The following is a 22,684-nucleotide window of genomic DNA, read 5'->3' on the forward strand; positions in this document are numbered from 1 at the left end:
TGTTAATGATCTGCACACTGTCAACATCAAGAAAGCTTGAGAGTCAAGCTTGAATGACTTAGAATGAAAATTTCTGTGAATTTCAGGCTGAGAGCAGCAGTTTCAACATGAAGCAAGTTATCAGAAGTCAACAGAGGACGACTGGGAAAATAATTCACTATAATTGTTGTTGAGGCAAGATTTGAACCAGCAACCTTCAGGTCTCCAGACCAGCAAGCTAACCACTAGGCTACAGACTGAGACAGTATGTGAGGGGTAAAGAAAACCTTTGATAAGAGGATCACTGGCTTCTGCTTAAAAAAAAAAGTAAGGAATCGAACCCATGACCTCATGATCAATAAACCTTTACTCTGCCACTTCGCCACAGAGAGCACAGACATAAGCATGTTTCAGACAGAGTTGTGGAGAATTCTCAGCATTGGGCTGAATGAGAGCAGAGAGCTCCCTGGCTGCATTTAAAAAATATTTAAAATTATTATCTAAGTCTCTTTGCATTTTTGACCAGAATTTTAGCCAGAAGACAAGTGTGGCTACAAAACTGGAGAAAATAATTTGTCTAGAGTTTAATTTGCAGAAAAAGTTAAATATTTGAAAAAGTATAAATAGTTAAAAAGAGAAAAGTAATGCCGATAAAGTTCAAAAAAAGCTGCACGTTTTGATATATGAATTGTTGAAATAGCACAACACCTAACACACTAACCATATGGCCACAGATAACCTGAGTTACAATGAGCTTTATACTATGAGGAATCAAAGACTGTCCAATGACAGCTGAATAATTGGAATCAAAAGTCAAGCAATGAAGTGAAAAGACTGAGGCAGGAATCGAACCCATGACCATATGATCAGTAAACCTTTACTCTGCCACTCGGCTACAGAGAGCACACTGCTTTCAAGACTGTTGTCATTCATTGTAATGTGATGATGTGCTGCAAACTGGTATGAGTAATCAAGGAGATAACAAACACCTGTAACCAATTGAAGGCGGGGGAGGAGAGCAGAATTCAACATAACATAACAAGAGTTCTTCCCTTGGATTCGAACCAGTGACCTTAGGGTTGGCAAACGGCCACCCTACCCCCTACACTACAGTGGAGTTGTGAAGAAGAGAGGTTGAGACTTTGATGAATGTGAGATTTTTCAATGATGCTTAAAATAAAAATAAATGAGTATACATTAGCCACACCAAGTAAGGAGAGGACTTTTTTGTGACCTGTGACTATTTTTTGGTGAATTAAAATGAATTAAAAAGCACTTAACAGCAAGTTACAAAGTTGAGCTCCTTCTCCTGCTGATGTGAAAAAAATGCATTGAGCTGGATGAGAGCAGAGAGCTCCCTGGCTGCATTTAAAAAATATTTAAAATTATTATCTAAGTCTCTTTGCATTTTTGACCAGAATTTTAGCCAGAAGACAAGTGTGGCTACAAAACTGGAGAAAATAATTTGTCTAGAGTTTAATTTGTGGCCATGCTGACAGTTTAGCCAGAAAAACTCTAGAATGTTTTTTTGCCTCTCTCCACTCTGACACCACTCTGGCTCTGCTCGTTAGACGCAATACACACACATTATAAAGCTGAAAAAAATCAGAAAAAGTTAAATATTTGAAAAAGTATAAATAGTTAAAAAGAGAAAAGTAATGCCGATAAAGTTCAAAAAAAGCTGCACGTTTTGATATATGAATTGTTGAAATAGCACAAAGTATGAAGGACTAGAAGAAGACCGTAAAAAGGCGGAAGAAAATGGCCAAACAGAAGAACAATAGTGTGACTGCTTCAGCAGTCACACTAACTAGAAAAAACATTTCCAAGAATGGAAATGGTGTGAATGCTGGAAGCAATGCTGAATGAGCTGAAGAAATTGTTGAAAGAAAGAAAGATTGAAACAAGAGAGAAAAAAGAAAAGGACAGAAAGAAAGAAAGAAAGAAAGAAAGAAAGAAAGAGAGAAAGAAATGGAGTAAAAACAAAGGAAGAGAAAAGGAGTAGAAAGAAAGAAAGAATCAAACAAACAAAGAAGTAAAAAGACAGAAATGGAGTGAAAGAAAGAAAGAAAGAAAGAAAGAAAGAAAGAAAGAAAGAAAGAAAGAAAGAAAGAAAGAAATGGAGTAAAAACAAAGGAAGAGAAAAGGAATAGAAAGAAAGAAAGAAACAATCAAACAAACAGAGAAGTAAAAAGACAGAAATGGAGTGAAAGAAAGAAAGAAAGAAAGAAAGAAAGAAGAAAAAGAGAGAGGGGGATGATAGATAGAAAGAGGTAGATGGATGGATGGATGGATGGATGGATAGAGAGGGAAGGATATAAAAAGTTACGTAAAATAGAGTAGAAGTAGAAGAAAGAAAGAAAGAAAGAAAGAAAGAAAGAAAGAAAGGAGACAGAGGGGTTAAAAAATAGGGAGGGGTATAGATAGATAGATAGATAGATAGATAGATAGATAGATAGATAGATAGATAGATAGATAGATAGATAGATAGATAGATAGATAGATAGATAGATAGATAGATAGATAGATAGGACACATGTTAAAAGCTGCATCCTATGTCCTAGGCTCCACCTGTAATTGTACTACTATTAATAGAGTTGGAAAGACTAAACGTCTGAAATTAAATTCATGAGAAAAATATAAATTGTTGGAGATGTTTACATCAAAAGTATAAAATAATTGAGAGCCTGATGAATTTGAGCTGAAAACCTGTGTGTGTGTGTGTGTGTGTGTGTGTGTGTGTGTGTGTGTGTGTGAGTCTGACGGTCTCTCTGTCTGCGTGTACATGTGCAGAAAGTAAAACTGTTAAAGGGATAGTTCACCCTAGAATGATATTTCGCTCATTATCTACTCACCCTCATGTTGACTAAGGGCTGGAAGAATTCTCAGAGTCCACCGTCCCTTCTCTGAGTTACAGGGGTCTTGGCGTAGCAGTGCATGTCCATATAACGGTTGCAAAGGGACACCAGAGCTCTTCGTAAAAAAAACACACACAAAAAAACATCCAAATACCTCCATGATGCTCGTATGTAATGTCCGTCTTGTGCTGAAGCCCCAAATTGCGTAATTGTCCCGAAAAAAATTAAATAAGTCTATATTTTAAGCTTGTTTGTAGCGGAAGCTTCTCGAAGCTCCTCTTCCTGGTCCGTCCAAATCTCGCGTGATTTGCGCCGGCGTCAGTGCGGTTACTGCGAATCACGCGAGATTTGGACGGACCAGGATGTTTTTTTGTGTGTGTTTTTTTACGAAGAGCTCTGGTGTCCCTTTGCAACCGTTATATGGACATGCACTGCTACGCCAAGACCCCTGTAACTCAGAGAAGGGACGGTGGACTCTGAGAATTCTTCCAGCCCTTAGTCAACATGAGGGTGAGTAGATAATGAGCGAAATATCATTCTAGGGTGAACTATCCCTTTAAGCGCCACAAAACTCCTCTCTCCCTAATGATCTGATTGATTGGCAGCCTGCCCTCAGAAGTTACCATGGCGACTACCATGCTTACATTTTACTGTGTGGAACAGTGTTGTGTTTGTGTGTTTATCTGTTTGTGTATGCGTGCATGTGTGACTGTGTGTGAGTGTCTGTGTGTGTCTGTCTGTGTGAGTGTGATGCCTGTGTTTGTGCGTGGACATCCTCTGTCAGTCTAGTTTATCATGTGTGTGTGTGGGGCTGTGTTTAAAAACATCTTAACGAGCGGCCAGGCTGCAGCTGCACTGTTCTATTAATAGACTTTGATAACGAGCTGGCCCCTACAGCTGGACCAACTGCACACAGAGCAGAGCAGAGCAGAGAGATTTGAGCTCTAAGCAGCTTCCCAAAACAGCCCAGAAAAAGAGAACCGTACCTCTAATCAGAATGTGGCCATCTGACCATCTGGGCAAGCAGACCTTCCTGAGCGAGGCAATGTGCATTAAATGTTTGTAGGGCAAAAACTTTTCTCAGGGTCGCAAGGTAGAAAAGGGGGGCATTTCTGCTTTTCTAAAAAAATCAGCTCCTACTTTTCTATTGAAGTGGATGAGCCACTGGAGCGGGTCTAGCTGGACAATTAGGCTCACTGAGACAATTCTGTAAGTCTGTCTGCTGTTTTGAACACATTAAATGAGACACAACAAGTGTGGCTACAAACCGGTGAGGAAATCATGTGTCTAGAGTTTAATTTGTGGCCGTGCTGGCAATTTATCCAGAAAAAATCCTGAATGTTTTTTCGATCCCTCTCACTCTAACGATGATGTCACTCACTCTGACCCAACCCCATACACACTCATTGAAAAGTGTGAAATTTGTCAGAAATCCTCATGTGCTTTTAAAGGATTTATCTCAAAAACGGTACAAGCTATGAAAAAGTTGTACATACAGGATGAATACATTAGAAGTTTGTCTACAGCTCAGAATTTGAATGAAGTCTCTAGCTGAAAGTATGTGGACGCTTTAAAGGCTGAAAGAAGTAAGAAGATTTGAAGAGTTTCAAGACTGTTCCAATGCATTCTCTATGGGGAAAAAAAAATCAGAAATAGTTGAATATTGCAAAAAGTATGAATAGTTGAAAAGAGAAAAGACATAGCACACCTGTCCCGAAAAGGCTGAACAATTTGATATTTGAATTGTTGAAATAGCACAAAGTATGAAGGACTAGTTACATGACGAAGAAAGGCAGAAAATGGCCGAACCGAATAACAATAGTGTGAATGCTTCCAGCATTCACACTAATAAGAAAAAATCCACACAATAACAGTAGTGCCCGGGCTTCGTCCCTGCAGCTATTTCATAGCTGTTGGGACCAGTGCCCGGTGCGATTGCCCGTGGCCCTAATAAAACACTAGCCAGGATGGTAGAAGATGCCTAGCAGCCTTGGGCTGATGGCAAAGGATCTAAGTTTCCTTGGAAAGAAAAGCCTGGACTGAGCCTTCTTTACAAGGACCCCAGTGGTTTCCTTCCAGTTGAGCTGACGTGGTCTCATGTGGTCTCATGTGGTCTCATGTGTTTCAGCTCCTTCAGTTCCTCAGTGAACTCGATTCTGTGGACGACCAACGACGTCCTGCTGCTCACTGCAGAGGTAAGGACACTGTGTGTGAGACAGGTGTGAGACAGGTGTGTCTGGTCTAGGGCTGTCACTTTTTATTCGACATTCAAATATTTGTTTGAATGTGGGGTGAAAAGTTCGTACTGGAGCGGTAATGAGCCGAGAGCCGAGAAGAGCCGCCAAGAGCCGCCAAGAGCCGAGAAGAGCCGCCAAGAGCCGCCAAGAGCCGAGAAGAGCCGAGAAGAGCCGCCAAGAGCCGCCAAGAGCCGAGAACAGCCGCCAAGAGCCGCCAAGAGCCGAGAAGAGCCGAGAAGAGCCGAGAAGAGCCGCCAAGAGCCGTCAAGAGCCGAGAAGAGCCGAGAAGAGCCGCCAAGAGCCGTCAAGAGCCGAGAAGAGCAGAGAAGAGCCGAGAACAGCCGAGAAGAGCCGAGAAGAGCCGCCAAGAGCCGCCAAGAGCCGAGAACAGCCGCCAAGAGCCGCCAAGAGCCGAGAAGAGCCGAGAAGAGCCGAGAAGAGCCGCCAAGAGCCGTCAAGAGCCGAGAAGAGCCGAGAAGAGCCGCCAAGAGCCGTCAAGAGCCGAGAAGAGCAGAGAAGAGCCGCCAAGAGCCGCCAAGAGCCGAGAAGAGCAGAGAAGAGCCGCCAAGAGCCGTCAAGAGCAGAGAAGAGCCGCCAAGAGCCGAGAAGAGCAGAGAAGAGCCGAGAAGAGCCGCCAAGAGCCGTCAAGAGCAGAGAAGAGCCGCCAAGAGCCGAGAAGAGCAGAGAAGAGCCGAGAAGAGCCGCCAAGAGCCGAGAAGAGCCGAGAAGAGTCGAGAAGAGCCGAGAAGAGCCGCCAAGAGCCGCCAAGAGCCGAGAAGAGCCGCCAAGAGCCGAGAAGAGCCGAGAAGAGCCGCCAAGAGCCGAGAAGAGCAGAGAAGAGCCGAGAAGAGCCGCCAAGAGCCGAGAAGAGCCGCCAAGAGCCGAGAAGAGCCGAGAAGAGTCGAGAAGAGCCGCGAAGAGCCGCCAAGAGCCGAGAAGAGCAGAGAAGAGCCGCCAAGAGCCGAGAAGAGCCGCCAAGAGCCGAGAAGAGCAGAGAAGAGCCGAGAAGAGCCGCCAAGAGCCGAGAAGAGCCGCCAAGAGCCGAGAAGAGCCGAGAAGAGTCGAGAAGAGCCGAGAAGAGCAGAGAAGAGCCGCCAAGAGCCGAGAAGAGTCGAGAAGAGCCGCGAAGAGCCGAGAAGAGCAGAGAAGAGCCGAGAAGAGTCGAGAAGAGCCGCCAAGAGCCGAGAAGAGCCGCCAAGAGCCGAGAAGAGCCGAGAAGAGTCGAGAAGAGCCGCGAAGAGCCGAGAAGAGCAGAGAAGAGCCGAGAAGAGCCGCGAAGAGCCGCGAAGAGCAGAGAAGAGCCGCGAAGAGCCGAGAAGAGCCGCGAAGAGCCGAGAAGAGCAGAGAAGAGCCGAGAAGAGTCGAGAAGAGCCGCCAAGAGCCGAGAAGAGCCGCCAAGAGCCGAGAAGAGCCGAGAAGAGCCGAGAAGAGCCGAGAAGAGTCGAGAAGAGCCGAGAAGAGCCGAGAAGAGCAGAGAAGAGCCGCCAAGAGCCGAGAAGAGTCGAGAAGAGCCGCGAAGAGCCGAGAAGAGCAGAGAAGAGCCGAGAAGAGTCGAGAAGAGCCGCCAAGAGCCGAGAAGAGCCGCCAAGAGCCGAGAAGAGCCGAGAAGAGTCGAGAAGAGCCGCGAAGAGCCGAGAAGAGCAGAGAAGAGCCGAGAAGAGCCGCGAAGAGCCGCGAAGAGCAGAGAAGAGCCGCGAAGAGCCGAGAAGAGCCGCGGTGTCGCGGCGTGCAGCTCCGCAGCGTGCAGCGGTCGTTTTGGCGTCTGGTCTATTTTGTGCGAGAGCCCCGAGCGACCGCATCAAGCTGGGCAGGAAGTCAAACATGAAACACGGAGAGAATCCGGTCAATTTTCAAAATAAAACACCATGACTGCGTGTGCTGCTGCGGCGGCGCGCGCGGGGGGGTAATATTCAAATATGACAGCCCCAGTCTGGTCCCTCAGGACTTCTACTGCAGCGAGCGTGTGAGACAGCTGTGTGTGACAGGTGTGTGAGACAGGTGTGAGACAGGTGTGTGTGTCCCTCAGGACTTCTACTGCAGCGAGCGCCACGGCCGCTTCCAGCTGCTTCCTGACTCTCTGGACCAATGGGCCGACAGCGTTCAGCAAAGGCTGCTGGGATACGGAGAGCAGAGCAGCAGCTTCCTGAGCAGCAGCAGAGAGGGTGAGACACCTGTCCTCTACCTGTCTGTCTCTCCTCCACCTGTCTGTCTGTCTCTCCTCCACCTGTCTGTCTGTCTCTCCTCCACCTGTCTGTCTGTCTCTCCTCCACCTGTCTGTCTCTCTCTCCTCCACCTGTCTGTCTCTCTCTACCTCAGAGCTGGTGAAGCAGCTGTCTGCCTTTAACGAGCTGCTGCGTTCGTTGCCGTCGGTGCTGATCGGTAACCATGGGCGACAGCAGGAGGCGGAGCTCCTGGCGGCGGTGGGCGGAGTCAGGAGGAGGCTGGAGGAGGCGGTGACAGCCAGCGAGGAGGAGAGGGTGAGGACACGAGGACACGAGGACTTAAAAAACACTTAAACTTAAAAGACCTTTATTGTCCTCACGCTGGAAATCCCACTCAACACATCATACTTAGACAAATTATACATTAAAAGAAATATCATACGTATAAATAGAATTAAAAGTCACGGTGTATGCAAGAGTCTCAGGTGAGTCCAGCTGAGCTCTGACTCCGCCCCCTCGTCTGACTCCGCCCCTCTGTCCTCTGTCCTCAGGAGCTGAACGTGCGGCGGCTCAGAGCGAGCGTGGGCGGCGTGGAGCTGCAGGACGTGATGAGGAGAGAACAGGACAGACAGAGGACGATGGAGGACGACGTCTGCTGCTCTCACCTGGAGCTGCAGGTAGAGAACAGCTGCAACTGGCGTTTGGGAGTAACTCATTACCTTATATTTAATTTAAGCTTTTATTTTGAAAGGTAGTTCTAGTCACATGACAGTGTAAATGCAGCGCTGCAGCGGCCGTCTGCTTGCAGCTGCAGCTCGTATCTTTTTCCTCCCGCTGCTTGTGTCTAGGAAATTATCACTTCTGAGTTACTGTTCATGATTTTAGTTAATTATGTCCTTACACAGATTCCTGTAGTGCATTTTATAAATATTATATAAATGTTTATTTTATTCACATGTAAATCGTGCTAATGCTAAGCTAACAGCTAGCCTACAGCTATTTGCATTATCATTCCTGTTAATGTATTACGTTAGTTTAGTGACCTGCTGCCCTCAGTCTCTCTGTGTGTGTGTCTGTGTGTGTTTCTCTGTGTGTGTGTGTGTGTGTGTGTGTGTGTGTGTGTGTGTGTGTGTGTGTGTGTTTCTCTGTGTGTGTGTGTGTGTGTGTGTGTAGGAGTGTGTGCGAGTCCGGGGGGAGGAGTTTGTGACATCACTGGCGTCTCTGACAGAGCAGCTGTTCCGTCAGCTGGACGACAAACTGCTGACGCCTGCAGCAGGTAACGTCTCACCTGGGGGGGGGGGGGGGCTTTCTGAAGCAGTTGTGTTGAGATGGTTCAGTGTTTCAAAGTGTTTGATACAATTCAACACGGCGCCATCTGCTGGTCGACCTTTAACAGCATTTACACGTAACAATAAAGGGCGAGGTGTCATCAACTGTGTATGTTTAACAATTCAGGTTCCATGTGCATCTCCAGATTTTGGACTGTTTTTTCTGTTACATTTGGGTTATAATGTGATTGTGTCTTCATAACGTGCTGTATGTAGGCTAATAAGGAGATGCAACATTGATAGAAATATAAAAAAATATATAAACAAAATACAAAAATGTGGAAGAAAATTGGGAAATGCTTGTGCTACTACTAGGGACTGTTATGACAATTGACCCTTTGTCAAGGCCCCGCCCCCTCCACTCAACTCGGACAAACAGTCAACACTCGGTGACAGTTGCTATGGCAACAGCTGTCACAGTAGGAGACATTTCACAGGAGAGACAGAAAGATTAATAAATATCATCTGGAAGTCACCAAAACTTCACTTAGCTTTACTGCTATGGCTGTCGATAGCGACGGGCTAACTTCTGTTAGCCTGTCTATGGAGTTTTACATTATACGTTAGCATTAAGCTAGCGGACTTTATGCTTAGTTGTGATACTGGCTAACATCTAAACATCTCTGACAATATGTTGCCTCAAATACGTTGTTGACTTAACTTAGAGCAGATGTAGACATCCTTGTTAAGTTTATCCAGGTTTAGTTGGTGTTGTGGTCTACTGCATAACTTTATCCAGAGCAGACACTTCTCTGGGTTGAGATGTGGTTTGGGAAAAGGTAAAAAAATCCCCCCCGTGGCCTCTCAGGATACCTAGTGTCAGAGTTGCATGTACCCCATGAACACCGTTTGACCATTTAAACTTAAAATGTCAAGAAAAAACATATAAAAACCAATGAAAACTGACTAACTGCAATGCATTTCAATGGACGTGGAAGCAGAGAATGTCCCGGTGTATGGGCTAGCTATGAGCACTGTGATTGGCTCATGGCGTTTGGGGGCGGGGCTTAGCCAGAGGTCAATAGTACAAAATGCCAGAGAGAGGAAAGGGCTTCTGATCATTTGAGTTGAGTTTTGCTTCAGTCTGTTTCCCTTCAATGTGACTGTGGCTCTTTGGTACTAATCTATACACGCACTCTCTCTGGTGGTTAATCAATGAAACTATCACAACAACGCAGCAAAAACTGTCAAACGAAGTGTAGAGTGACTTTGAAAACTCCGCCCTAAATCCACTCTGCTGCGACACGCCGTCGATACAACGTGTGACGACGTGATGAAGCTTCATTTGGGAAGTTGTCTCTGTCGTCCAATAAATTTTATTTTATTAATAAAACAGCATTTATCAAAGTAAGACAACATGGTATATTTATATATGGAGTATATTTCGATGTATATATATATGTGTTATTATAATGTATATTCTGTAGAATGAATGTATATACAAGTATGATGTGTGATGTGTAATGATGTACAGTATACATATATGAGATGTAGAAATCAAACAGGATTAGTGTGTGAACAATTAATAAAAGGAAGAATGAAGGAAGCACAGTTAAAGGGATAGTTCACCCTAGAATGATATTTCGCTCATTATCTACTCACCCTCATGTGGACTAAGGGCTGGAAGAAGTTTCAGAGTCCACCGTCCCTTCTCTGAGTTACAGGGGGTCTCGGCGTAGCAGTGCATGTCCATATAACGGTTGCAAAGGGACACCAGAGCTCTTCGTAAAAAAACACACACAAAAAAACATCCAAATACCTCCATGCTGCTCGTATGTAATGTCCGTCTTGTGCTGAAGCCCCAAATTGCGTAATTGTCCCGAAAATTTTTTAAAAAAGTCTATATTTTAAGCTTGTTTGTAGCGGAAGCTTCTCGAAGCTCCTCTTCCTGGTCCGTCCAAATCTCGCGTGATTTGCGCCGGCGTCAGTGCGGTTACTGCGAATCACGCGAGATTTGGACGGACCAGGAAGAGGAGCTTCGAGAAGCTTCCGCTACAAACAAGCTTAAAATATAGACTTATTTAATTTTTTTCGGGACAATTACGCAATTTGGGGCTTCAGCACAAGACGGACATTACATACGAGCATCATGGAGGTATTTGGATGTTTTTTTGTGTGTGTTTTTTTACGAAGAGCTCTGGTGTCCCTTTACAACCGTTATATGGACATGCACTGCTACACCAAGACCCCCTGTAACTCAGAGAAGGGACGGTGGACTCTGAAACTTCTTCCAGCCCTTAGTCAACATGAGGGTGAGTAGATAATGAGCGAAATATCATTCTAGGGTGAACTATCCCTTTAAGAAATGTAAACACTTATTCTGTTTTTGTTTTGTTAGGTGAAGCATATCGCTCACTTGTTTTTTTGTTTTTAATTTTTATAATGTTTATGTTTTGTGTTTTCAACTGTATATTTGATGCTGTTGGACCCAGGAAGAAGAAGAAGCTGTGGCTTTGCTGCAGCTAATGGGGATCTGAATAAACAATAAACAACCGGTTTTCACTCTCTCTGTTTCCATAGAAACCAGGGCGCCGTCCCCCCAGCTCCCTGGCGACGACGCAGCAGCTGAACCACGACTCAGGTGACCTGATGATGTCACAGCTGTGATGTCAGAAACAATGATGTCATCAGGGTTTTTTTGTTTTTTTTCAATAAATCTTTATTGACAGTTTCTCTCTGCAGGACCTGGTCTGGGGTTTCCTATCTGACCCCCCCGTCCGCCGTTACCACGGCAACCACAGCACCGCTGACCACAGCCAGGTGCACTCTGGGACATCTGGCCGTGATAGAGCAGAGAGACACAGCTGTGGAGGTAACACACACACACACACACACACACACAGAGACACATACACAACACACATACACACACACGCACACACACAGACACACACACACACACACACACACACACACACACACACACACACTCACACACACACACACTCACACACACTAGAGCATGACACAGGAGTGGACTTTCACTCCCGTCCCGTCCCAATCCCGTAGAATGACTCCCAATCCCATCCCACTCAAAATTACTCCCACTCCCGTTTTTATTTTTTATTCATTATTCCTGACATTATTCTGTAGCTCAGACTTAAAGCAGAAGTAAGTGATATATTTGTGTTAATCTAAGTCTTTAATAGTTGTATCTTCCGACAGCAATCACTTCTATAGAGTGTTTGGTCTGAAACACGGGTCTGTCAGTCACTCTGCTCTGCTCTGAGCCCAGGAGAAAACTTTCCTTGTATCCTACAACCTTTATCCAATGAGGAGAGAGAACGGCATAAAGGGGCAGTCCTCTCTGTGTGTGCAGCCAAGGAACGCCGTGAATGTGGTGACGTAGGGACGAGGACTGTTATGGTGCGTTCAAGGAAACTGGTGTTTTTCCGACCGTGAAGTGGTACCAGTTCGATCTGGTACGAGTTCACGGGTCAGAAGTTACGAGTGGCCGTTATAGTGACTTTCACAGGTAAAACAGGTCGGAGAAACACGAGTGGGTTGCCTGGAACGCTACAAAGTCGTAAGTTGTGACTTGAAGCTGTAATTTACGGTTTCAAAAGCCTGCCTGGAACGCAGCATTAGTGAAAACCACCGGATCGCTTACTTCTGCTTTAACGGCTTCATCTCCTCCACCTCCCTCCATTGTTGTCAGGGTTTTCCCTGGGTTTTTTTTGCGACCAAGGTGGCAAAGGTCCTTACACACGGGGTGGGGGGTCAATTGATGAGCAGCGATATTATATGACATGATATGATATGATATGATATGAACTATATCTTATTATTTAACTACTTAAATCACAGTAGTATAAACTTATTTGTTGAACTCAGCCTGATGTAAACATTACAACTCAGTATCCAGTCACACAAGCAGCTCCATGTCCCTGTGTGATGTTCAGGGACAGTCAGGACAGTCGGTGGACAGACATTTAAGGTTGAAGAAATATTAATTAAGGGTGAGACTGTGAGACTGTGAGCCGACCACATGTCAGCTTTAGGAGAGGAAAACTCCGCTGTTTTTTAAATAGCTCCGCGGTATCGACCCGGCTGAAACACGGGAGGACACGGCGCTGTATTTATCAAAGCTAGGTCGCCGTGCTTAGACACTGGGTCGGTTCTGAGAGTAACTAGAGCAGTGGTTCCCAACCTTTTTTGGCTTGTGACCCCATTTTGACATAACAAACTTCTGGCGACCCCCGATCACATGCAGTTATGTAATCGCGGCCGTCAATCATGCGTCAAATCTGATATTTTTATATGCTGCATTTTATTTGAACTCGATTTATTGTCGAGAAAGTGAAAGTATAGAATACAGTTGTTTAAGATTGTGTGTGGTGTTTTTAATCATAAATTTAAAAAGAATAATAATTAGTTAAAAGAATATTTTTATCAGTAATTTTTTTTAATCAATTACTAGACATTTCAGGCGACCCCATTTGTATTCCAGGCGACCCCACATGGGGTCCGGACCCCAAGGTTGAAAAACACTGAACTAGAGAGACACAACCTGAGACCGGACACCGGAGGAGAAGCAGGTCGGATGTGCACGAAAAAACAAGCCCATCGCACCGAATGCGCGCCGCCGTTGTGAGCGCACATGACGCGCGTCTATATTGAAAGTAATGCTCGCACTACATCTGACGCTACATCTGCCTTTTAATCAAGGCGGCGCCCAAAATCACCAAGGCTGCTAAGTGAAAGAGTAGAAGAGAGAAGAGAAAAGTGCCACTGAAAGATGACTACAAACACGGACGCATCTGTCCTTTTGGTTGTTTAACACGGCTGAAAATCATCATCTATTAATGGCGTTCCTGCTCCTGCCCGCTCCCGTTCATTTTTATTCCCGTCCCGTCCCAATCACGGGATCAATAAAATTTTGACTCCCATCCCGCGGGAATCCCGTGACCCGCAGACACACAGAAAATAACTGCTTAACCTCTCTAATTAATGTGTTGTGTTGTGTGTGTGTGTGTGTGTGTGTGTGTGTGTCTGTGTGTGTGTGTGTGTCTGTGTGTGTGTGTGTGTCTGTGTGTGTGTAGCACTTCCAGCAGCTGTTCCAGTCCGAGTTGCAACGTTCAGACGACGACAAACGAAGACGACTGAAGGAAATGCACAACTGGAGCACACACTGGAAACAACAGACACACACAGTGACACACACACACACACAGTAACACACACACACACACACACTCTGACACACACACACACAGTGACACACACACACACACACACTCTGACACACACACAGTAACACACACACACACACACACTCTGACACACACACAGTGACACACACACACACACAGTAACACACACACACACACACACTCTGACACACACACACACAGTGACACACATACACACACTCTGATTGTGCGTTTGTTGTGTTTGTGCTGATGCTTGTTAATAAACCCCAGAAGAAGAGCAGCGTCCTGTCGGTTGATTGGTCGTGTGACCGGGGGAGACGATGACATCACAGTCTGGGGTGGTTACCATGGTGACGTCCAATCAGAGAGCAGAACCAACAACAGGAAGTGATTTTGACCAAAGTTGTTTATTATAAAAACTGTTCAAATCCACCAATCAGAGCTCACGGCTGCTGTGATGTCATCAGAGGTTCAGCACCTACTGACCAATGACCACACAGCATGTCCTTCCTGGGCTGTTTCTATGACAACCACGCCTCCATGGTTATTATGGCACAGAGCACGGAGCAGCCAAATAAAACACCTGGTTAATATAAAATAAAACCGAGCGTGTCGTTCCCAGCACCTTGAAACCACGGCAACGGGCCGAGTCTGACGGACCAGGAGAAGCTGATTGGTCGGTCCAGACCAACAGCTTCCTACGACTCTGATTGGCTCGTGCTAGCCTGGCGTCACCAGACTCTTCCTGTCCGTTACCTCGAATGTCGTCTGCCTTCTGGTTCCCGTCTGCAGCGGAGACCAAAATCACCAAATTCACCAAAATAAAAGTCTTCACCAACATAAAACTTATAAAAGAAACATTAACTTTTAATACAATAAATTGCAAAATGTTAATTTAACGGCTCTGGGACTTTCTTGTAAATTATATTGCTTAAATTAAAGAGTTTTACTGCATTTTATTAGCTTGATGCTTTTATTTTGAAGGAAAGGCCTGTGTCTCTAGACCAGACCAGGTTCGGTCCAGACCAGCAGCTTCCTACGACTCCAAGGGGTTAAAATAAAGTCTGTGGTTGTTGTTGATGTTCTGGTGAGAGACCGGGGGTCAGGGGTCAGAGGTCTAGGGGTCTGGTGGACTGGACGAGTCCACAACAGAAATCTTCTCAATGGACTGAAGCAGCTGAGAGACCAGACGCAGAGTCTCCACCCCCCCCAGCAGCTGCCTGCAGAGAGACAGACAGGTAGAGAGACAGACAGGTCAGAGAGAGAGACAGGTTACAGAGAGAGACAGACAGACAGACAGTATGACATCACAGATGTATTTTGTGCTGTTCTGAATGTGAATTGCAGTATTGTGGTGCAGGTGTGTATGTAAGTGTTGTGTTGTGGTGCAGGTGTGTATGTAAGTGTTGTGTTGTGGTGCAGGTGTGTATGTAAGTGTTGTGTTGTGGTGCAGGTGTGTATGTAAGTATTGTGTTGTGGTGCATTAAACTGTATGTAAGTGTTGTGTTGTGGTGCAGGTGTGTATGTAAGTATTGTGTTGTGGTGCAGGTGTGTATGTAAGTGTTGTGTTGTGGTGCAGGTGTGTATGTAAGTGTTGTGTTGTGGTGCAGGTGTGTATGTAAGTGTTGTGTTGTGGTGCAGGTGTGTATGTAAGTGTTGTGTTGTGGTGCAGGTGTGTATGTAAGTATTGTGTTGTGGTGCAGGTGTGTATGTAAGTGTTGTGTTGTGGTGCAGGTGTGTATGTAAGTATTGTGTTGTGGTGCAGGTGTGTATGTAAGTGTTGTGTTGTGGTGCAGGTGTGTATGTAAGTATTGTGTTGTGGTGCAGGTGTGTATGTAAGTATTGTGTTGTGGTGCAGGTGTGTATGTAAGTGTTGTGTTGTGGTGCAGGTGTGTATGTAAGTATTGTGTTGTGGTGCAGGTGTGTATGTAAGTGTTGTGTTGTGGTGCAGGTGTGTATGTAAGTGTTGTGTTGTGGTGCAGGTGTGTATGTAAGTATTGTGTTGTGGTGCAGGTGTGTATGTAAGTGTTGTGTTGTGGTGCAGGTGTGTATGTAAGTATTGTGTTGTGGTGCAGGTGTGTATGTAAGTATTGTGTTGTGGTGCATTAAACTGTATGTAAGTATTGTGTTGTGGTGCATTAAACTGTATGTAAGTATTGTGTTGTGGTGCATTAAACTGTATGTAAGTATTGTGTTGTGGTGCATTAAACTGTATGTAAGTGTTGTGTTGTGGTGCAGGTGTGTATGTAAGTATTGTGTTGTGGTGCAGGTGTGTATGTAAGTATTGTGTTGTGGTGCAGGTGTGTATGTAAGTGTTGTGTTGTGGTGCAGGTGTGTATGTAAGTGTTGTGTTGTGGTGCAGGTGTGTATGTAAGTGTTGTGTTGTGGTGCATTATGCTGTATGTAAGTGTTGTGTTGTGGTGCAGGTGTGTATGTAAGTGTTGTGTTGTGGTGCAGGTGTGTATGTAAGTGTTGTGTTGTGGTGCAGGTGTGTATGTAAGTGTTGTGTTGTGGTGCAGGTGTGTATGTAAGTGTTGTGTTGTGGTGCAGGTGTGTATGTAAGTGTTGTGTTGTGGTGCAGGTGTGTATGTAAGTGTTGTGTTGTGGTGCATTAAACTGTATGTAAGTGTTGTGTTGTGGTGCAGGTGTGTATGTAAGTGTTGTGTTGTGGTGCAGGTGTGTATGTAAGTGTTGTGTTGTGTTGCATTAAACTGTATGTAAGTGTTGTGTTGTGGTGCAGGTGTGTATGTAAGTGTTGTGTTGTGGTGCAGGTGTGTATGTAAGTGTTGTGTTGTGTTGCATTAAACTGTATGTAAGTGTTGTGTTGTGGTGCAGGTGTGTATGTAAGTGTTGTGTTGTGGTGCAGGTGTGTATGTAAGTGTTGTGTAAACTGCTGTGGCAGAAACACATCTCTGTTCATGCCAATGTGAATGACTAGCGGCTACGTCATCACATTCTAAAACATCACTTCCATGTCCAGTCGCAGGATATTCAGAATAGAAACAACAGGCAGAGCCGGGTCAAAAACACCGCGGGAGCTTTCATTTAGGAATAAATAAACATATATATTCATGTATATGAATTTAATGCACATTTAATTTTTTTTTACTGTAAAAAAAAAAAAAGAGAGAGAGAGAGAACAGGGTATCCGCGGAGTCTTGAAAAGTATTAAAAGGTGATAAATCAATTTTGGGAAAATTAAGACCCTTAAAAAGTATTAAAAAGTCTTTTCACGACTTTATAAAGTCTTAAAGGGATAGTTCACCCTAGAATGATATTTCGCTCATTATCTACTCACCCTCATGTTGACTAAGGGCTGGAAGAAGTTTCAGAGTCCACCGTCCCTTCTCTGAGTTACAGGGGGTCTTGGCGTAGCAGTGCATGTCCATATAACGGTTGCAAAGGGACACCAGAGCTCTTCGTAAAAAAACACACACAAAAAAACATCCATCCGGCGTCAGTGCGGTTACTGCGAATCACGCGAGATTTGGACGGACCAGGAAGAGGAGCTTCGAGAAGCTTCCGCTACAAACAAGCTTAAAATATAGACTTATTTAATTTTTTTCGGGACAATTACGCAATTTGGGGCTTCAGCACAAGACGGACATTACATACGAGCATCATGGAGGTATTTGGATGTTTTTTTGTGTGTGTTTTTTTACGAAGAGCTCTGGTGTCCCTTTACAACCGTTATATGGACATGCACTGCTACGCCAAGACCCCCTGTAACTCAGAGAAGGGACGGTGGACTCTGAAACTTCTTCCAGCCCTTAGTCAACATGAGGGGGAGTAGATAATGAGCGAAATATCATTCTAGGGTGAACTATCCCTTTAAATTTTGAAGGTACCGTATTTTCCGCACTATAAGGCGCACTTAAAAGCCTTTAATTTTCTCAAAAAACGACAGTGCGCCTTATATATGGATCATTTGGTTAAAGCAGATAACAGCGGCACGGCCGTTTCGGCTAATGCTGTGTTCAAGGCAGGCTTTTGAAACCGTAAGTTACAGCTTCAAGTCACAACTACGACTTGGTAGCGTTCCAGGTAACCCGTAGCTCGTGTTTTTACCGTCCTGTTGTCTGTGAAAGTTCCCTATAACGGCCACTCGTAACTTCCGACCCGTGAACTCGTACCAGATCGAACTGGTACGACTTCACAGGAAGGAAAAACACAAAGTACGAGTTTCCTTGAACGCACCATGAGTTAGCAGCCCCCGCCCTTGTCAGGCATCAATTGGTCCTCGTGCTACGTCACCACATTCACGCGCATCCCTTGGCTGCACACACAGCCCTTCATGCCGTTCTCTCCCCTCATTGGATAACACTTGTATCCCACAAGAAAAATTTTCTCCTCGGGTTACAGCAGAGCAGAGTGACGGAGAGACTCGTGTTTAGGCTGAAATACTTCATGTAAGTGATTGCTGACGGAAAATAGGACTATTTAGGACTTATATTAACAAAAACATTCCACTGATATCTGCTTTAATTGGTTGATTCATACTCAGCTCCATCTAGGGGATGCATAACGTAACCCCAGTTTGACTGCAGTATCTTCTATTCTACCGTAGATGACCAAATAATCGCCCGCGTGCAAATACACGCCTGTGCTCTAATAGCCGCCGGGGTCCGAGCTCATTTGGCACAATAAACGCCGGTTCAATTAAACGCCCGGGCGATTAAGTGTTTACCATAGCCTTGCACAGAAAACAAAAGTTTTTTTTTAACAGCACCGGCTCTCACCTCTTCTGTCAGTCAGCCCCTCCTCTCGCTCTCTCTCTCTCTCTCGCATGCAGGCGCGCACACACACACATACACACACACACACACAGACACAGGCGCGCTAGACTGAGGGATATAGGGATATAGATAAATGCGCTAATGTACAGTGTTGAAATTACCGCGATCGACCCCCCTTCCGTTATCATTCATAACACTGCTCTGATCAGCTCCCTGTGTCGCCATAACACAGTCTTTGTATTTATTGTCTGATGTCAATAAAGATGCGTCAGGGGAAAAAGTAGTTTTGTTCCAGTGTTGCTATGGTGAGCTCTTCGTTCTCTGCATGATGGTCTGGTGCTGCTCATTGCAAAAATAAATTGTAGCCTGTTGCAAATACGCGCCTGGTTCTTATAAACGCCTGGGGTCCAAGTCGATTTAGCATATTAAACGCCCGGGCTACTAAATGGTCATCTACGGTATGCGCCTTATAATCCGGTGCGCCCTATATATGAAAACAGTTCTAAAATAGGCCATTCATTGAAGGTGCGTCTTATAATCCAGTGCGCTTTATAGTGCGGAAAATACGGTATTTTTTCTGAATTAGCTGTCCAAGAGTTTGAGTCCTAAAAAACATTGTGAAAGTGTGTGAATTTATTCATTTGATTAAAAAACAAAGATGAACCGGTACATAAAGTGTCCGAGTAGTTAAATGGTACTCGGATACCAAGTCGAGCGAGTACTCGGATATCGGCTACAACCCTCCTGGAGACTAAATGAAATGAGTTGAGGCACATCTCATGACTGTCGTGATTGTTGTTTTTGTGTTTTGAGAGTGGAGCAATGTTTTTGTTTTGTTTTTTTTGATAAACTTTGCCTTTTATTTATTATCTCAGCCTATTTTGAATTCTGTAGCATCATAGTGGTCTAGAGTCTTTATCACAAACTAAAACTGTCATGTTAAAAGTGTCACTGATGTAAATGTTACAGCTTGAAGTGGCGGTGAGGTGTTAAAAAATATTGAGAAGGTCTTGAAAAAGTCTTAAAAAGGTTTTAGAATTAACTTCAAGATTCCTGTATAAACCCTGGAGAAGATGAACGTAACGTGGGAACAAAGTAACAAAGCGATTTTCTCCGAGCACAAGTCTGATGTCAGCATGTAGGCTACATCTATGTATGACCTCACAGAACTGCAAAACATCTTGAGGTTACGTCTGACCGAGTTACATTCAAGAACCAGCTGTTTTCATTGACTGAAAGTGAATTGATTGTGTGTGTGTGTGTGTGTGTGTGTGTGTGTGTGTGTGTGTGTGTGTGTGTGTGTGTGTGTGTGTGTGTGTGTGCGTGTTTTGGGGGGGCAGCAGTGAAGAACATGTATTGCTGTGTACGTTAGCAGCAGGAGTTGGACACGGAAGTGATTCGTGACGTCACACCAGCCATCCCCATAATATAAAGCTATATTGAATACAATGGGCTTTATGCACAGCTCCACTACTTCCTGAATTAAGCCAGCTCCTTTATTTCCTGTTTTACATAATTGGACCAACTGATGAATCCAGGTGAGTCCGACCTCACAACAACAGACACACTCAGACTCACCTGGATTCATCAGTTGGTCCAGTTATGTAAAACAGGAAATAAAGGAGCTGGCTAAAGTTCAGGAAGTGGTGGAGCTGTGCATAAAGACCATTGACAGGTTAAAGAGAGAGACAGGTCAGAGAGAGAGACAGACAGGTGCTCTAGGACTAACCTGATGGAGGAGTGGGCGTGGCTCGTCGTCTTGTTCAGGTACTCAGACGCCATCTGAGCGTTTTGTTTCATCGTCATGACGACCTGAGACTCTGCTGCTTGTAGACGGTCGTTGTGTGACCTCACAGAGTCCAGCTCCACCTACACACACACACACACACACACACACACACACACACACACACACACAATGTACACACATGTAGGTTACACACACTGTGTAAATGTATAGACCGAATCTCCTTGTTTACATTCTACTTCCTGGTAGAAAACCAGCTGTAATTTGAATGAGATCAATAGTAACGAACGAGAGTTTAGCTATATATCATATTTTTCACGCCCTATCACCGTTTAGACAAATCTGAAATGATTGAAGAAACATTACTATTTCTGTGTGTGTGTTTTGTGTTGCTATGTGTTGTATTTATTCAGTTTGGGGGAATCACGGTGTCTAGAAAGCATCAGTGGCTCAGCTGACAGGGACAGCTAACGGTAGCTAAGCTAACGGTAGCTAAGCTAACGGTAGCTAAGCTAACGGCGGTAGCTAAGCTAACGGTAGCTAAGCTAACGGTAGCTAAGCTAACGGCGGTAGCTAAGCTAACGGTAGCTAAGCTAACGGTAGCTAAGCTAACGGTAGCTAAGCTAACAGCGGTAGCTAAGCTAACAGCAGGACGTCAGCTGTTAAAACCCTCCCGTTGTGGGACACCACATGAAACTACTCCAGTTAGCTCAGTCATGTTGGAACTCAGATATCCGCTGGAGAAAATATTTGTTCATGGAGCGTTTATTGAGTCACTGAGTTATTAAAGTTAAACAGGTAGCTAACCGTTAGCCCGGCTAATCTATGATAACCATGACTAATTACAAAAACGTGCACACAGAAATAGTAATGTTTGTCCAATCATTGGTTTTATAAACTTTACAAACATCAGATTAGTCTAAACGGTGATATAGTGACGTGAAAAAGTAGATAAATATAGTGAAACTCTCGTCCGTCACTATTGTTCTCATGCTGGTTTTCTACCAGGAAGTAGTTGTAAACAACAAGGCGCTGAACTCACCTGCAGCTGCTGCAGCTCCACCTTCAATTTGGAAACAGAGTTCTCTGCTCTGACTGCTCGCTTCTGTTGGACAGACAGGAGAGACAGACAGGTTAGAGACAGACAGGTGAGAGACAGACAGGTTAGAGACAGACAGGAGAGACAGACAGGTTAGAGACAGACAGGTGAGAGACAGACAGGTTAGAGACAGACAGGTTAGAGACAGACAGGAGAGACAGACAGGTTAGAGACAGACAGGAGAGACAGACAGGTTAGAGACAGACAGGAGAGACAGACAGGTTAGAGACAGACAGGAGAGACAGACAGGTTAGAGACAGACAGGAGAGACAGACAGGTTAGAGACAGACAGGTTAGAGACAGACAGGAGAGACAGACAGGTTAGAGACAGACAGGAGAGACAGACAGGTTAGAGACAGACAGGTTAGAGACAGACAGGTTAGAGACAGACAGGAGAGACAGACAGGTTAGAGACAGACAGGTTAGAGACAGACAGGTTAGAGACAGACAGGTTAGAGACAGACAGGTTAGAGACAGACAGGAGAGACAGACAGGTTAGAGACAGACAGGAGAGACAGACAGGTTAGAGACAGACAGGTTAGAGACAGACAGGAGAGACAGACAGGTTAGAGACAGACAGACAGGTAGTCAGACAGACAGACAGACAGACAGACAGACAGACAGACAGGTTAGAGACAGACAGACAGACAGACAGACAGACAGGTCAGAGACAGACAGGTTACAGAGAGGGAGACAGACAGACAGACAGGTAGAGACAGACAGACAGACAGTCAGACAGTCAGGTAGAGACAGACAGACAGACAGTCAGACAGACAGACAGACAGTCAGACAGACAGACAGACAGGTTAGAGACAGACAGACAGACAGGTTAGAGACAGACAGACAGACAGTCAGACAGACAGACAGACAGTCAGACAGACAGACAGACAGACAGGTTAGAGACAGACAGACAGACAGACAGACAGACAGACAGACAGACAGACAGACAGACAGACAGACAGGTAGACAGTCAGACAGACAGACAGACAGTCAGACAGACAGGTAGAGACAGACAGACAGACAGACAGACAGACAGACAGGTTACCGTCATCAGGGTCAGGTTGGTCTCCACTGAGTGGACCATACTCTCCAGGTCTTGCGCCTCCTTCTCCTCCTGTCGTCTCCTCTGCAGCAGCTCCTCAGACAGCTCCATCACCCTGGAGACGGAGGAGGGGTCACCATGGAGACGGAGGAGGGGTCACCATGGAGACGGAGGAGGGGTCACCATGGAGAAAATAAAAACAAAACGATGGCCGGAAAAAAGAGAGAGTAACGGTGCGTTCACACCGGACGCGAAGCTAATTTTTCGTGCGACGAGATGACATACAAAGTCAATGTAAAGACGCGAATAGACGCAAATTTGTGCCGGTGGCGCGAATTGACCC

The 22,684-nt window shown here is 45.1% G+C and overlaps 2 protein-coding genes across 2 annotated transcripts in view; one reads left to right on the plus strand and one right to left on the minus strand.

The window, feature by feature from the left end:
* Positions 1–11,149, plus strand: part of ccdc180 (coiled-coil domain containing 180) — a gene marked incomplete at its 5' end in the record, with an annotated part of 48,888 nt that extends 37,739 nt beyond the window's left edge. Inside the window, 6 exons of the mRNA XM_085787963.1 lie at positions 4,966–5,032; positions 7,101–7,236; positions 7,391–7,551; positions 7,788–7,913; positions 8,410–8,507; positions 11,083–11,149. Of these exons, the coding sequence (XP_085644089.1) occupies positions 4,966–5,032; positions 7,101–7,236; positions 7,391–7,551; positions 7,788–7,913; positions 8,410–8,507; positions 11,083–11,149 (655 nt within the window). The remainder of the gene's footprint in view (positions 1–4,965; positions 5,033–7,100; positions 7,237–7,390; positions 7,552–7,787; positions 7,914–8,409; positions 8,508–11,082) is intronic.
* Positions 11,150–14,153: 3,004 nt separating this feature from the next.
* Positions 14,154–22,684, minus strand: part of LOC146980466 (endosome-associated-trafficking regulator 1-like) — a 537,750-nt gene continuing 529,219 nt past the window's right edge. Inside the window, exons 7-10 of the mRNA XM_085785696.1 lie at positions 22,345–22,456; positions 21,243–21,305; positions 20,183–20,322; positions 14,154–14,937 (exon numbers count right to left, since the gene is read on the minus strand). Of these exons, the coding sequence (XP_085641822.1) occupies positions 14,835–14,937; positions 20,183–20,322; positions 21,243–21,305; positions 22,345–22,456 (418 nt within the window). The 3' untranslated portion in view covers positions 14,154–14,834. The remainder of the gene's footprint in view (positions 14,938–20,182; positions 20,323–21,242; positions 21,306–22,344; positions 22,457–22,684) is intronic.

Source organism: Trachurus japonicus, chromosome 9, assembly GCF_045865225.1.
Source record: "Trachurus japonicus isolate A0001 chromosome 9, Traja_1.0".
Classification (NCBI taxonomy): domain Eukaryota; kingdom Metazoa; phylum Chordata; class Actinopteri; order Carangiformes; family Carangidae; genus Trachurus; species Trachurus japonicus.